Source organism: Oryctolagus cuniculus, chromosome 4 (genome assembly GCF_964237555.1).
Source record: "Oryctolagus cuniculus chromosome 4, mOryCun1.1, whole genome shotgun sequence".
NCBI lineage: Eukaryota > Metazoa > Chordata > Mammalia > Lagomorpha > Leporidae > Oryctolagus > Oryctolagus cuniculus.
Genome location: NC_091435.1, coordinates 635,816 through 651,367, shown reverse-complemented (window position 1 = coordinate 651,367; position 15,552 = coordinate 635,816). Strand labels below are relative to the sequence as shown.

The 15,552-nt window shown below is 48.1% G+C and overlaps 1 protein-coding gene across 5 annotated transcripts in view; it reads right to left on the bottom strand.

Annotated features, from left to right (window-relative positions):
• Positions 1–3,129: 3,129 nt before the first annotated feature.
• The window catches only part of MCM3AP (minichromosome maintenance complex component 3 associated protein), a 67,492-nt gene continuing 55,069 nt past the window's right edge, over positions 3,130–15,552 (bottom strand). For 4 of the 5 annotated variants that reach the window (XM_070071721.1, XM_051859503.2, XM_051859504.2 and 1 more), the window contains 6 exons: positions 14,355–14,745; positions 12,505–12,762; positions 11,925–12,054; positions 9,755–9,961; positions 5,759–5,906; positions 3,130–3,524 (listed from right to left, as the gene is read on the bottom strand). In XM_070071721.1, the coding sequence (XP_069927822.1) occupies positions 3,366–3,524; positions 5,759–5,906; positions 9,755–9,961; positions 11,925–12,054; positions 12,505–12,762; positions 14,355–14,745 (1,293 nt within the window). In that variant the 3' untranslated portion in view covers positions 3,130–3,365. Of the gene's footprint in view, positions 3,525–5,758; positions 5,907–9,754; positions 9,962–11,924; positions 12,055–12,504; positions 12,763–13,479; positions 13,660–14,354; positions 14,746–15,552 lie in introns of all 5 variants that reach the window. The other variant, XR_011387660.1, reaches the window with a different exon arrangement.

Sequence of the window (15,552 nt, the reverse complement as noted above, 5' to 3'; positions counted from 1 at the left end):
GCAACAGGACTGTAATTTTTATGTTAGATAATATTCTTTTTTAAATATCTAAGAAAAAAATCCATCTGAAATTCAGATAAATTTCTAGGGACACTCATGAGAAAAAATTTTTCTCTCTGCTTGTACTCCACAATGTCCAGGTTGTTCAGAAAACTGCATACAGAAAGGGCCAAGGTTTTTGGGCTCGACAGCTAGGTATATATGGTCATTTATCAAAACAAAATTTCAGCTTTCCACATACCAGGGATCTGGTATGACAGATATTAGACAAATGGAAATGATGAGTGGGCTGGTATCCAGGAGAAAGGACAAGCTGCACAGGAGTCTGGATGTCAGCTCTTCTCTGGCGCTGTGTAAAATCACGTGATCGGGTAAGATTAACTTTAAAGAGGATGATACAATTCCAAACAGGAACTGTCCAAGCTATGACAGGAAGACAGGGTTTCCCATAGTGTCATCTTCCAGAGAAAGTGGGATTAGCACATTACCTGATATGCAGGACTGAGGGGAAGATTCAAACTTAAGCATAGTTTTAGATGTAGTAGTAACAGGAGTACAAAACACCAAGCAGTTACTAACTCCAGGAAAAACGCAAAAGTTTTACCAAAAAATACATCATAATATGCATGGAAAATGCATGTAATTCTTTCTTTCCCTTGTAGAATCATAACTTAATGCGTGGCTCAACCACAAACAGTAAACACAATCATACTTTAAATGCAAATGTCAGCCAACATTGTATTAAACTGTTTGAGACCAACAAGAGAAGAAATATAGGTATTTAGTTGAGGGTATTTAGAAGAGAGTGTAAGAGCAAACTCCTTTCATTGTAGTGTGGGGAGCAACTTGGACTAGACTAAGTTACTGGAATTAAGACTTATTCTGCCGGCGCTGTGGCTCACTAGGCTAATCCTCCACCTAGCGGCGCCAGCACACCGGGTTCTAGTCCCGGTCGGGGCGCCGGATTCTGTCCCAGTTGCCCCTCTTCCAGGCCAGCTCTCTGCTGAGGCCTGGGAGTGCAGTGGAGGATGGCCCAGGTGCTTGGGCCCTGCACCCCATGGGAGACCAGGAAAAGCACCTGGCTCCTGGCTCCTGCCATCGGATCAGCGCGGTGCGCCGGCCGCAGCGCGCCGGCCGCAGCGGCCATTGGAGGGTGAACCAACGGCAAAGGAAGACCTTTCTCTCTCTCTCTCTCTCTCTCACTGTCCACTCTGCCTGTTAAAAAAAAAAAAAAAAAAAAAAAAAAAAAAGACTTATTCTATGCATCTGCTCTCCCACAATATGGCGCTGGGAGAGGAGTAAACAACTTCTATACGGCTGCCTCTCACCAACTTGAGTGATGACCTGCAGGAGCTGATCCTGCTCCTGATTGGAGGAGAGTAGCGTACTCGGCGTATGGGTAGCAGAGTTGGGATTGGTGGAAGAGGACTATAAAGGAGGAGAGACACAACATGCACCGGGAACATCTAAAGGGAACATCCGGATAACATCTGAGCAGCCCCCGAGAGAGCCGGCCGGCGGTGTGCCGCTCCCCCGCGGAAGTGGGGAAAGTGGCAGGGGGAGCCGCCCTTCCATGGAGGTGGAGGGGTCAGCAGCCAACCTGGGAAGAACCAGCAGCAAACCCGGGAAGGGCCGAGCAGACAAAAGAACAGCGCAGGGTCCTGTGTCATTCCTCCGCGAAGAGGGAGAGCGACATTGTAGGAAATCAACAAGTCTAAAATCACGATTAAAAAACAGTAGTAAGCTGTTATTGATAAAGATGAAATCAATCACTGAAGAAACCCCTCAAAAAGTTGAGTAGCCAGTGTGGCATAGCAGGATGAGCTACGGCTTGCCACGCCGGCATCCCATACGGGTGCTGCTTCCTGTCCTGGCTGCTCGACTTCAGTCCAGCTCCGTGAATATGGCCTGGGAAGGCAGGCAGAGCACACGCTCCCCAGCCACTGGTTCACTTCCCAAATGTCCCCAGGGTCCAGGGCTAGGCTGGGGACCTGAACTCAATGTCAGTACTCCATGTGCGTGGCAGGCACCCAATTATTTGAACCATTACAGCATACCTCCTAGGTTCTGCACTGGCAGAACTGAACCTAGCCACACAGTGTGGGACACAAGCATCTTAACCACCAGGCTAAATGCCCATTCTCTGACCACCAATCTTAAACTGGGTACTTAGGGGTAGACATTTGGTGTTGTCCATTCCAGAGGCCTGTGTCCTGTATCGGAGTGCTTAGGTTCAAATCCTGGCTGTGTTTTCCAATCCAGTTTCTTACTGATGCACACCCTGGGAGGCAGCAGGTGATGGCCCAAGTAATTAGGTTCTTAAGACCCAGACTGAGTCCCCGGCTCTTGACTTCTCCCCAGCTCTGGCCCTTGTGGCCATCTGGGGATGAACCAGTGGATAGAAGATGTCTCTGTATCTCTTATTTCAAATAAAATAAATCTTAAAACAAAAACAAACAAAAAACCATTAAGTAGTGTTTGGGGGAAACACGATTGGCAGAACTCCCAATCCACTGGTTCTTCCCAAATACCCAAAACAGCCAGAGCTGGGCCAGGCTGGAGCCAGGTGCCAGGAACTTAGCCTGGGTCCTCAAATGGGTGCCAGGAAACCAACTACTTGAGCCAACACCTACTGCCTCCCAGGGTGTATATCAGCAAGAAACTGGATGGGAGAACACAGCCAGGATTTGAGCCCCAGGCACTCTGATACAGGACACAGGCCTCCTCAACAGGTAGGCAAATGCCCACCCCTAAATACCCGGTTTATGATTGGTGCTCAGATTGGGCATTAGCATTAAGACGACTGTGTCTGGTACTGGGGCGGCTGGTTTCAGTTCCAAACCTCAGCTTCCTGCCGATGCAGAGCTTTGGAGGCAGGCAGTAATGGCTCCAGCAACTGGGCCCCTGCCACCCACATGGAACACTTGATTTCCAGGCCTCCAGCCCCAGCCATTGGGGACATTTGCAAAGTGAACCAGTAGATGGGGAGCACACGCTCTGTCTATGCCCCTCAAATAAATAAAAGTTTTTGTTGTTACTGTTGTTTTTTAAGGAACAAACTGCAGACACATGCAACAACATGAATAAATCTCAAAAATATTTTTAAAGAACCAAACAGATAACAATATCTGGATGTCATAGGAGGAAGGAAACTTTTATTCTGAAAACTGGGAGCAATCTCATTAGACATTTAAATGATTTATTACATGATTAATAATCACATTTCTAAGAGTGCATCAAGCATCTGAGAATAACATTATTTTGAGTAAAAGGAGAAACTCTTCTAGAGCACCCGACCCCTCAGGTCAGAGTGCTCAGATGTCCACCATGTCCAGCAGTGCAGAGAGATCCTCAGGTCAGAGTGCTCAGATGTCCACCATGTCCAGCAGTGCAGAGAGATGCAGCTGGGAGGCAACCTCCTCTTCCCTTGAACTCTGGACCAGCCGGTCCAGGTGCTTCAGCCGTTCACTCAGACAAGTGCCTGCTGCCTCTGACAGCTGCGTTGGCTCCCCTGTCCTTTCACTCTATTGGAATGAAACAATGAAACCAAAGGAGTTGTGAGGTTCGGATAAACCAGCACCTACTTTCTGTGCAGGCACTAGGTCTGGCTCATGGTAGAAGCCTCATCTGGGGCCTGCTCCAGCCTCTTCTAGCACATTCACACAGCTGGTATCATCAGCAAATGGACTATTTCTCTGTGTATTCTATCATGAACAATTCCAGTGTCAATCACTTTTATCAAATATTGTCAAGGAGGGCCAGCATTGTGGCACAGTGGGCTAACCTGCTGCCTGCAATGCCGGCATCCCACATGGGCACCAGGCTGCTCCACTTCCCATCCAGCTTCCTACGAATGTGCCTGGGAAAGCAACAGAAGATGGATCAAGTCCTTGGGCCGCTGCACCCATGGGGGAGACCCAGATGGAGTTCCAGGCTCCTGGCTTCAGCCCAGCCCAGCCCAGCCCAGCCCTAGCAGTAGCGGCCATTTGGGGAGTGAACCAGCAGATGGAAGATCTCTCTGTCTCTTACACCTCTCTATAACTCTCTTTCAAGTAAACAAATATTTTTTTCTTCTTCTTAGAAATAAATCTTAAAAAACGTTGTCAAGGGCTGTGAACTATTCCATCATATAAATGTATTGTAATTGCTAAAACAGACTCCCAGCAGTTATTTGTCTCTATTTTTAGAACACTCAGTACTACAATGAACATGTTGGGGCATATTTGGTAGTTTCTTTATCATGGAAATGCTGACTCAAAGGGTAAAAATACTTTCAAAGTATTTGCCAAATTGATAAATGCAAACAGTATGTCACCTCAGTCTGCTTTGCTCCCCATTAAAGGGCTTCCGAAAGTCAGTCCAGGACCACCCTTTTTACCTGTCCAACAGCACATATCTGTGCCTAAAACTCTATTTTTGCTTCTTTAACCACTGAAGGAAGGCTAGTGAGATAGACCTGGGACTTGGGAATCAGTTAGATCTGGCTTTGAAAAGCAGCTCTGCCCCTGACGAGCTGAACACTCTTGGGTGAGGTTCTTGAATTCTGAGAGCTTACCATCATTTATTAATCTTCCTCAGGAAAACTCAACTCTAGAAGCCAACTCTGCGTGATGCCAAGGCTATGACACAATGCTCCACAAACAGAAGCCACCTTTGTTACACCTGTCCACGCCCTTAATGTATGCCAGCACATGGTTACAGGCTTCATTCAGTTCTTTTTTTAAAACATTTATTTATTTATTTGAAAGAGTTCACTGGTTCACTCCCCAATTGGCCACAACAGCCACAGCTGCGCTGATCCAAACCCAGGAGCCAGGATCTTCTTCCGGGTCTCCCACGCGGATGCAGGGGCCCAAGGACTTGGGCCGTTTTCTATTGCTTTCCCAAGCCATAGCAGAGAGCTGGCTCGGAAGTGGAGCAGCCAGGTCTCGAACCGGTGCCTGTATGGGATGCCGCACTGCAGGCTTTACCTGCTAGGCCACAGCACTGGCCCCTCATTCAGTTAAGCATGTTTCGGGGCCAGCATTGTGGCGCAGCAGGGTAAGATGCCACCTACAACACCGGCATTCATATGGGTGTCAATTTGAGTCCTGGCTGCTCCACTTCCAATCCAGGTTCCTAATTGGCTTGGAAAACAGCAGAGGATGGCTCAACTACTTGGGCACCTGCCATCCACAAGGAAGAGCAGGATAGAGTTCTAGGCTCATGACTTCAGCATGGCCCAGTGCTGAACATTGTAGCCATCTGGAGAGTAATCAGCAGATGGAACATCTCCCCCCGGCCCCCAACCTTGCCTTTCAAAGAAATAAATCTTCTGGGGGCTGGTGCTGTGGCTTAGTAGACTAAGCCTTCGCCTGCAGCACCACATCCAATATGGGTGCTGGTTTGAGTCCAGGTTGCTCTTCTTCTGATCCAGCTCCCTACAGATAGCCGGGGGAAGCAGCAGAAGTGCTTGGGCCTCTGCACGCATGTGGGAGACCGAGAAGCTCCTGCTTCAGATCGGCCCAGCTCCATTTAGGGAGTGAACCAGCAGATGGAAGACCTTTCTCTGTGTCTCTCCCTCTCTCTCTCTGTAACTTTCCCTCTCTAATAAATAAATAAATCTTTAAAAAAAAAAAAAAAAGCCTTACAATAGTATTAAGAAATGGCATAATTCAAGTTAATACTTTACTGGTCATCATAACATCAGATGATGAATTAAGACATTACATTTTTTCCCAGCCATTTTCTGTCTTTAATGAATGTGTTCAGGGCTCACCTGTGGGCTGGTGGCTACAGTTGTTTTCACCAGAGGCTCGATAGTCTGGGGGAGAGACACTAGAGTCTGAGGGAGGTAGAGAGGAAGTGAAGGCTCTCTAAACGCTCTCGAGTCGTCAGACAACCACCGCTGAAGTTGATTTTCAAACCTGAAACAGTGATCACAAATTCAGAAACATTTGAGTATTAGGAAGCAAAAAGTGAACTGTTATGCATTTTTCTTCTATACATACTTTTTTGTAAAGATTTATTTATTTATTTGAAAGGCAGCGTTTCACAGAGAAGGAGAGGCAGAGAGAGAGAAAGGTCTTCCATCCACTGGTTCACTCCCCAAATGGCCCCAATGGCCAGAGTTGGACCGATCCAAAGCCAGGCGCTTCCTCCGGGTCTCCCATGTGGGTGCAGGGGCCCAAAAACTTGGGCCATCTTCTACTGCTTTCCCAGGCCACAGCAGAGCCGGATCAGAAGTGGAGCAGCCAGGTCTTGAACCGGTGCCCATATGGGATGCCGGGACTGTAGGCAGTGGCTTTACCAGATATGCCACAGCACCAGCCCCTTTATGTACTTTCAATTTATATATAAGCTTTTGCTTTTTACTAAGAACAGAGCTTATGACATCAACTGAGAAGCAGAAATGTACTTTTTTTTTTTTTTTTTTTGACAGGCAGAGTGGACAGTGAGAGAGAGAGACAGAGAGAAAGGTCTTCCTTTCCCATTGGTTCGCCCTCCAATGGCCGCCGCGGCCGGCGCACCGCGCTGATCCGATGGCAGGAGCCAGGTGCTTCTCCTGGTCTCCCATGGGGTGCAGGGCCCAAGCACTTGGGCCATCTTCCACTGCACTCCCTGGCCACGGCAGAGAGCTGGCCTGGAAGAGGGGCAACCGGGACAGAATCCGGCGCCCCGACTGGGACTAGAACCCAGTTTGCCGGGGCTGCAAGGCGGAGAATTAGCCTAGTGAGCTGTGGTGCCGGCTCAACAAATGTACTTTTGAAAAATTCAATATCCTCTGAATATGTAAGTCCAATTAATATTTAATGAGAAATGTGACATTGACTTTAAAAAATACATTTATATTATACTTAATAATACCTATAATTTTCTCATTTGGCATATCTCTCTATTTGACTTACTTTGGTTTTATGCACTTAGAATTAGTTTTTTTCTTTTTTTTTGATAGTTACAGACAGTGAGAGAGAGACAGAGAGAAAGGTCATCCTTCCGTTGGTTCACTCCCCAAATGGCTGCCACGACCAGTGCTGCGCCAATCTGAAGCCAGGAGCCAGGTGCTTCTTCCTGGTCTCCCATGCAGGTGCAGGGGCCCAAACACTTGGGCCATCCTCCACTTTTGCCCTCCCAGGCCACAGCAGAGAGCTGGACTGGAAGAGGAGCAACCAGGACTAGAACCCAGCGCCCATATGGGATGCCGGCGCCGCAGGCAGAAGATTAACCAAGTGAGCCACGGCGCTGGCTCAGTTTTTCTCTCTTGATGGATTATTCAAATATATGGACTGTTCACAGTTTAAAATTAACTCTACATCCTAGTGCTACCCTAACACTCTCCAGAGCTGTCTACCTTGATATACTTGTCTTTTCAAGAAAAAAATTAATCTCATCCCAAGCCACTTAAAACTCTTCAGAACTAGGTAAATACACTTTTAGAAATCATGATACATTCTTTCACTTTTTCAACACATATTTATCAAGCCTCAACCAGATGCTGGGTACCATTCTATGTACCAAAGATAACAGCACTGAAACATTCAAAACAGAAAAGACTCAGACCTACTCCGCTTGTTCTTATGGGAGACAGAAAAAGAACATATAACAGGGAAATGGCAAAGAAACCAAGGCCATTGAGACAGGAGGGACACAGAGACGAGTCAGGGGCGCCTGAGAGGCAGACAACTAAGCAGAGACCTGAAGTGAGTATGACGTCAGCCCCATGGATGCTGGGGTGGCAGGCGGAGCTGAGGAACACAGGCAAAAGGAATGGCCAACTCAAAGGGAACAGCAGACAAAGGTCTAGCCACAGGATGTCTAATGACAAGAGGTCAGAGGAGATGGCCTTGGCCATCTAAATAGAGCTTGCCTTTGAATCCAGGTGAACAAGAAGGCCACTAAAAGGCTGTACACAAAGGAATGTGACCTCTTACACTTGAGAAGCTAGGTCTGCTGAGGCAACTACAGTTACTGTAATAGTCCAGAAGCAAGATGACTGTGGCCTGAGCCAGGTGGTGGCAATGGAAGTCATAGAAATGGACCAATTCTGAATACATTTTTCATACCGCCAATAGGTTCTGTGGATAGACTGGATGTGGGGGAATGATCTGAGGCATTTCACAGGTGCACCTGGGAAAATGGCGCTGCCATCAATCAAGGAAGACCACTGGAGGAGATGGTTGAGGGGAAATCAGGAATTAGATATGGGACATGCTGACACTGTAGTGGCTATCAGACATCCAACAGATGTCTAGTGGTGATTTTAAAAAAGCAGTAGGACATTCCAGTAGAATGAATTCCAGAATTCAGAGGGCTCAGGGTTTAAGGCATAAACTGGGAAGTGTCAAAATACTGATGTGATTTAAAAATCCAGGAAACCAGATGAAGTCACCAGAGACTGAGTGCAGTAGATACAGAGGTGATAGGGCCGGCGCTGTGACACAGCAGGTTGAGCCACCGCCTACAATGCCAGCATCCCATGTGGGCACTGGTTCGAGTCCCAGCTGCTCCATTCCGATCCAGCTCCCTGCTAATGTGCCTGGGAAAGCAGGGGAGGATGACTGAAGTGCTTGGGCCCCTGTGCCCACATAGGAAACACAAAGAAGCTCCCAGCTCCTGGCTTCAGCCTGGTCCAACCTCGGCTATTGTGGGCATTTAGGGAGTAAACTAACAGATCTCTCTCTCTATCTCTCCCTAATTCTGCCTTTCAACTAAGTAAATAAGTCTTTTTTAAGTGTGTGTGTATACATATAAATATATATTTATATAAAATATATAATTCTATATGTAGATAAAGTATGACACACAGATGAAATCTAGAGAGTGAGTCTGGAAGCAGCTGAGGAATGACGAAGACCTAGCAGGCAGGTCCTGGGAGGACATCCTAGGAATATGGAAACAGAAAAGTTGTGTGGCTCACTGCCAGGTAGGGACGGGTTCATGGCCATGTCCAACCAAGTGCACGCTGCAGGAAACTAGAAAGAGGGATGAATTACTGAGTATTACAACATCTTTTTGAGGAGCTTCACTGTAAGAAACAGAAAATTGGGGCACAGGGAAAAACCAGCAAATTTTCATGTTTCTACACTGATAGGCACAATCTAGTACAGGTCGCAGGGGAGGGTGACGACGCAACATAGGGACACCCCCTGGATGAGTGCCTCTGAGTGGGTGGGAGGTGGCAACCTAGGCTGGGAGCTGAATGATTCTTCCCAGCTACCAGAGGGGACAGTGAAGGGATGGGCTGGATGCAGACTAGCTGCTGAATGTGGTTGGGCAGGGCAGGGCAGGGCAGGGCAGGGCAGGGAGGGTGGCACATGCAAACACCCTTCCTGCCTCTACTTCTCAGTAAAGCCGAAAACAAGACCAGAAAACGAGGGCAAGAAAGGAAAGTGTACAGGGTGCGAGGGAGGCAGGGGAGCAACGCGGAGAGGTCAGCTCCAGCTCCACCCTCCAGAGTAGAGCATCCTGCCCACTCCACAGATTCACAGGAAAGCAGTAACGGCCACCCCTAATTCCCACTAGAAAACTGAGCACTAACTTTCTACAACAAACAATAAATGAAAAAGATTTCAAATAAAATGAGTAAAACATTGTCTAGGGCACTCCCTCTTCAAAGAGCTAATCCTTTTTAAACAGTCATTTCACTACAACCCTTGCTAATCCGCTGGTCCTTCTTCAGCTAAGTTACATTCTGACTCAGCTGAATAGCAGCCAGTTTCCCTCCCCCAGAGAAGTGGACTAAGTGACACGTGGGTTTCAAGGGAACGGGCTTCACCTCTTGCTCTCCTCCTTCTCCATCAAGAGGCTGTCCGACAGACACTGCACCAGGAGCTCCTCAGCAGACGCCCCGCGCATCAGGTCCTCTGTGCTGGGACCCTTCCCCTCTCGTCTCCGTGCTGCAGTCCTCTGCCCTCTGCGGCGCACGTGAGGCGACGGAGCAGGAAGACGGTTCGCAGAAGGATGGAGAGACTTTATCCCCAAACTGGAAGTACACATTTGGAAATGCTTACAATCAAGACAGGGAGGAAGGACTCCTATGGCATTATGTAACGTATGTGGGCAGAGCCACACAGGTATGTTCACATGTAAAAACACGAGCCTTAGATCCCTGTGCCCTTGAGCTAGCTCATGCTCATGCCACCTCCACGTCTGCTTCTGGATACCCTCCAGGCAGGGAATGGGTGCTCTGTGTGGGACCACCTGGCTCACTGGCATCAAGAGGACCTACCTGTTCCCACCCCCGGAAGCTTCTGCTCTTCTAAGGCAGCTACGCCCTGTGAGCCTCTCTATTCTGTATCTTGCTTCCTGCCCCAGGGTCTTAAATAGACTCCCTGGAATAGGCAAGGTTCTCCCTTTTTACATTTTGCTCTTAAATCTATCTAGAAGTAACGTTGGCAAATACAGGAGATCTAACATTTTTCTACACATGCCAATGTCTGCCTTTCCCTATTCATCTCACAAATGTAACATGGCACTTTGGTCATAAGTTCTATTTCTGGACTTTTTTATTTATTTATTATTTTTTTTTTGACAGGCAGAGTGGACAGTGAGAGAGAGACAGAAAGGTCTTCCTTTGCCGTTGGTTCACCCTCCAATGGCCGCCGCGGCCGGCACGCTGCGGCTGGCGCATCGCACTGATCCGATGGCAGGAGCCAGGTGCTTCTCCTGGTCTCCCATGGGGTGCAGGGCATGTGGGTGCCCCGGCAGCTCTCCTTGCTGTATACCCTTGTGCTGTGGGTTTGTCACTGTTGCAAAAACTGTTTTATATGTTGTGGGTCACCTATCTGATCACCATACTGAACTCTGAACAGATCTAGAGTCTTGACTGTTGATTTTTTTGGACTGACAATGTACTGTCTGGAAATGACCGTTTCTCCTTCCTCCCGACACTGACACCCATCTATCCCATGTCTCTGCCCTGGTCAGAATTTTGGAGACAACAAATAGCAGTGACAACAGGGGTAGCACAAGACAGGTTCTGATTTCAGTGTTTCTAGTGTTTTACCAGAAACATGCTTTCTTTTGTTCTTTTTGTTGTTGTTGTTGTTTCTGTTTTTAGAAGTATAATGGTAAGGCCGGCGCCGTGGCTCAACAGGCTAATCCGCCACCTTGCGGCGCTGGCACACCGGGTTCTAGTCCCAGTCGGGGCGCCGGATTCTGTCCCGGTTGCCCCTCTTCCAGGCCAGCTCTCTGCTGTGGCCCGGGAGTGCAGTGGAGGATGGCCCAAGTGCTTGGGCCCTGCACCCCATGGGAGACCAGGAGAAGCACCTGGCTCCTGCCTTCGGATCAGCGCAGCGCGCCAGCCGTGGCGGCCATTGGAGGGTGAACCAACGGCAAAAGGAAGACCTTTCTCTCTGTCTCTCTGTCTCTCTGACTGTCCACTCTGCCTGTCAAAAAAAAAAAAAAGAAAGTATAATGGTAAATAACCTTATTAAACTTAGGAACTTTTTTGTACTCAAACTTGTGAATTTTTCAGGAATGGGCATAAATTTTAGGAAATGTATGATAACACCTCCTAAGATGATTACTTATTTTTCTGTCATGGCAGCAAATTACATGAATAGATTTCTACTTTTTGGTATTGTTTATCCTGAGAGAAGGCCTACTAGGCCATATTGTTATGTGCTAGAAGACTGCGTGTGCTAACATTTTATGTTTTGTTTTTGAACCAGGTTTCTAAGTGAGATGAGAGGTCAGTTCCCTTGTCTATTCTCTCCCAGGTGGTCATGATTTCAGCATCAGATTCCTCTGATAAATAAAGTGGGTCACTTGTAACATGGCTCTAGAATAGTTTCTGCTACATGGGAATTATCTGGGATTTTTTTTTAGAATCTGCCACAATTGGAAGAATTAGGTATGTAGGATATTAATTTCTTTCTATGTATTTTGGAAGAGAACAGAAGTTTAGGACAACAACAGAAATAAACATTGAACATGGATCTCACCGGCCCTGACTCAGCTGTAGCTCCTTCTGTGTCTGCAATCTGGCTTGTTCCCAAGACAGAGGAACATCATATTTTTTCAAATGGTTTTTAAAAAAGTATACACATATCTGACCATCTTCACTCAGAGCTCCTGAGAAAATTAAAAAAAAAAAAAAAAACAGGTAAAAAGAATATCAAAGAACAAGTGATTACTTGACATCTGCTTAAATTCACTGACTTAGGAACAAGTCCTCCGATTCACTAAAGCCACAGTATTACGTAACTTCCATTCCTGAGTCCAATATGCTTCAAACAGACTTGCATCCAGACTGTAGCAAAGGCAGTAAGGACTACAGATACTCCACTCCAGGAGCCAGCCGTAAGTGTCTGTTTAACAGCTGCAAGTCTAGACTCTCCTGGAACCTTCTTAGCTCTTCAAAATGTAAGTCACCCGAAAGCCAGTAGTTTAAAGGCAAAGTTGTAAGGAAAAGGGACTCAAGGGAAAAGCAGAAACATCAAGTAAACTTTTTTTTTTTTTTGCTAAAATTGTACAAGGGAAGTCTCATGAGAAGCTGGCCCCACAGCACCGCGCTCTGACTACCTGATGTGACAGGGAGTCTAGGTGGCGTCCAGTCTCTCAGCTTGTGGTTGATACACAAGGCAATGACATCATCCCATGGAATCTCAGTGACCGAGGGCCCTGTCCCCTGGGCTGGGGAGGGGCTCTTGCTCTTCCACCTGCCGTATGTTCTACGGAGCAGGTTCTCAACCTGAGAATGGAGCACAGGCTGTGTCTGGCGTGAGCTGGGAATCTGGGAGGCATACTGGATGACCATGGTGCACACAGGAAGCCAGGGCGCTGGAGAGAAAACACCTCATTAGTTACACATTTTGTCAAATTATAGATGGAAATATTCCTAACTGTGTTCTTAGGAGAGGGCAACTGATTAATGAGAAATCTGCTTTTAGATGTGAACACAGCAGAGCCACAGCTATAGAGGGAAGAACCAGCTCACAGCCAAGGGCCAAGTGAGCATGCAGTGTTCACAGGACTTTGACAGGAGCTGACTGTACAGGCCTGAGGGTGTGCTTAATCTACTTGAACAGCCTCCCTGGGGGGTCTAACACAGTGTTCTTTTTTTTTTTTTTTTTTTTTTTTTAATTTGAAAGAGTTACAGAGAGAGAAGGTGAGGTGCAGGGGCCCAAACACTTGGGCCATCCTCTGCTGCTTTCCCAGGTGCATTAGCAGGGAGCTGGATAGGAAATGGAGCAGCCAGGACCCATATGGGATGCCAGTGATACAGGCAGTGGCTTTACCTGCTATACCACAGCACCAACACCCCACCTTTTAATAATATTTCATATATGTTTTTGGTTTTGGATTCTTTTGATAAGCCCCACCCTTACTGAGGGCTCAGAAGCAAACAGTAGTTTGCTTCCCTTTGGGTTCCTTCAATCATGAGCACTGGACGGAACTACTGAAGACCACACCCACAATGCAGAAGGGTGTGTGAGGCTCAATGGAAAGTGTCTGTGCCAAGGCCAAGAGCTCTGCCCAGGAAGAAGAGAGCAGTACCTGCTGCACTAGGCTTGAACCAGCCAAGATGACCTGCACAGTCTGCATCAAAATAGACCAAAAGTGGGGCCGGCGCTGTGGATGTAGCAGGTAAAGCCGCCGCCTGCAATGCAATGCTGGCATTCCATATCCTCGTTCAAGTCCCGGCTGCTCCACTTCCGATCCAGCTCTCTGTATGGCCTGGGGAAGCAGCAGAAGATGGCCCAAGTGCTTGAACCCCTGCAACCACACTGGAGACCTGGAAGAAGGTCCTGGCTCCTGGCTTCTGACTGGCCCAGTGCCAGCTGTTGCAGCCACTTGGGGAGTGAACCAGTGGATGGAAGACCTCTCTTTCTTTCTGCCTCTCTATAACACTGCCTTTCAAATAAATAAAAAAATAAATCTTAAAAAAAAACAATAAAAACAATAAAAGCTTTTTCACCCAGGCACACAGTGATGGGCACAGAACTTTTCTGACAAAGGAGGAATGCGGACATGGCCCCAAGTGCCAAGGTGTCAGGAGCTCAGGAACAAGGCTGCATGGGCTCCAGGCTCTCTTCCCGACCCCTCTGTTCTGGTAGTGGGCCCTGTGCAAAGCAGGACAGGCCTTGGGGCTGGTGCTCCTCCAGCTGTGCTCACCACCTTCCTCCAGGGGCTGAGCAGGCACCCACACCCTGCTCTGTTGCTGAGTAAATCCCCCTCCACAAAACCCCCACATGTTCTGACCCACAGACCGAAAGGCAGGTTCACTCAGGTACAGCACGGGAACACGGTGGAGATGGATATGAACCTCACTTTGGTATCTGACACCTGCCAGACTGGCTAGAGCAGAAGAAAACCAAAGACCTGGCCATGTCCCCCAACCCCGCCATGCCTCCCTTGGCAGGAGCACACACCTCCAGGTGGTGGAAGGTCCATCTGTGGAAGCTGGAACCCAAGCACGGCCTGCTTCAGCCAGGCCAGGTGTTCTGTGTCATTCCAGTGCAGGTGAGGAAGCAGCCGGCTACCCCCTGGCGCAGCAAACTCAGTGACTGGCCAGGAGAGGTCACACAGTTGCTCAGAGGACACCACAGAGGCCAGAAACTGCAGCACACTGTTGAACAGTTCGATGATGGTGCCAGGTTCCTGCGAGGCCAGGCCACCCAGACGCCTCTCTCTTCTGTCATGGAAAAACCGGCCACTAAACTCACGGCCAAGCCCATCTTCGATGTACTGAATGAGTGTCTGGCAGCAAAGGTCGAAGGCACGGGGGCAGCGGTAGACCAGCCACTGCACAGCCTGTGAAACCTGAGAAGCAAAGACTCAGTTAGATGATCCATGCCGTTTCTCAAGAACAGCTTTGTGAAGAAACTGGCTCTCCCTGTGCCTGCACTTGGCAGATACGGCCAGAGCACTGGGCCCCCAACCTCACCAGGAAGGGGAGCAGATACTTCCGCTGTAACTGACCGGCCTTCTCAGGCTCTGGACACACCAAGCAGTGACATCAAATCAACCCCCCTACTTCCCATCTAGCCAGGAGTTGGGGCTGCAGGGCCTCCCTGGAAAGGTCCAGAGCTTCAGGAAGAAGCCTGTCCTCTTCTTCAGAAGCCACGCCTTGTTCTTAGGACTCACGGTCTCACATGTGCCAGGATGTCTCCACTTCCTGTGTTATCTTTTTTTTTTTTTTTTTTTGACAGGCAGAGTGGACAGTGAGAGAGAGAGACAGAGAGAAAGGTCTTCCTTTTTCCGTTGGTTCACCCTCCAATGGCCACTGCGGCTGGCGCGCTGCGGCCAGCACACCACGCTGATCCAATGGCAGGAGCCAGGTGCTTATCCTGGTCTCCCATGGGGTGCAGGGCCCAAGCACTTGGGCCATCCTCCATTGCACTCCCTGGCCACAGCAGAGAGCTGGTCTGGAAGAGGGGCAACCGGGACAGAATCGCTGTGTTATCTTTCTTCCTATATTTACTTTTAATTCCTGAAACTTCCTTTAATTGTAATTATCAGCAGACTTCCTTTCTAAAGGAAATCTGAGATAACATTATTTCTTTATATTTTAAGTATAATCATTCTAGAAAAATGATTTGTGTACCTGAATTCAGAAGGAAGACATAT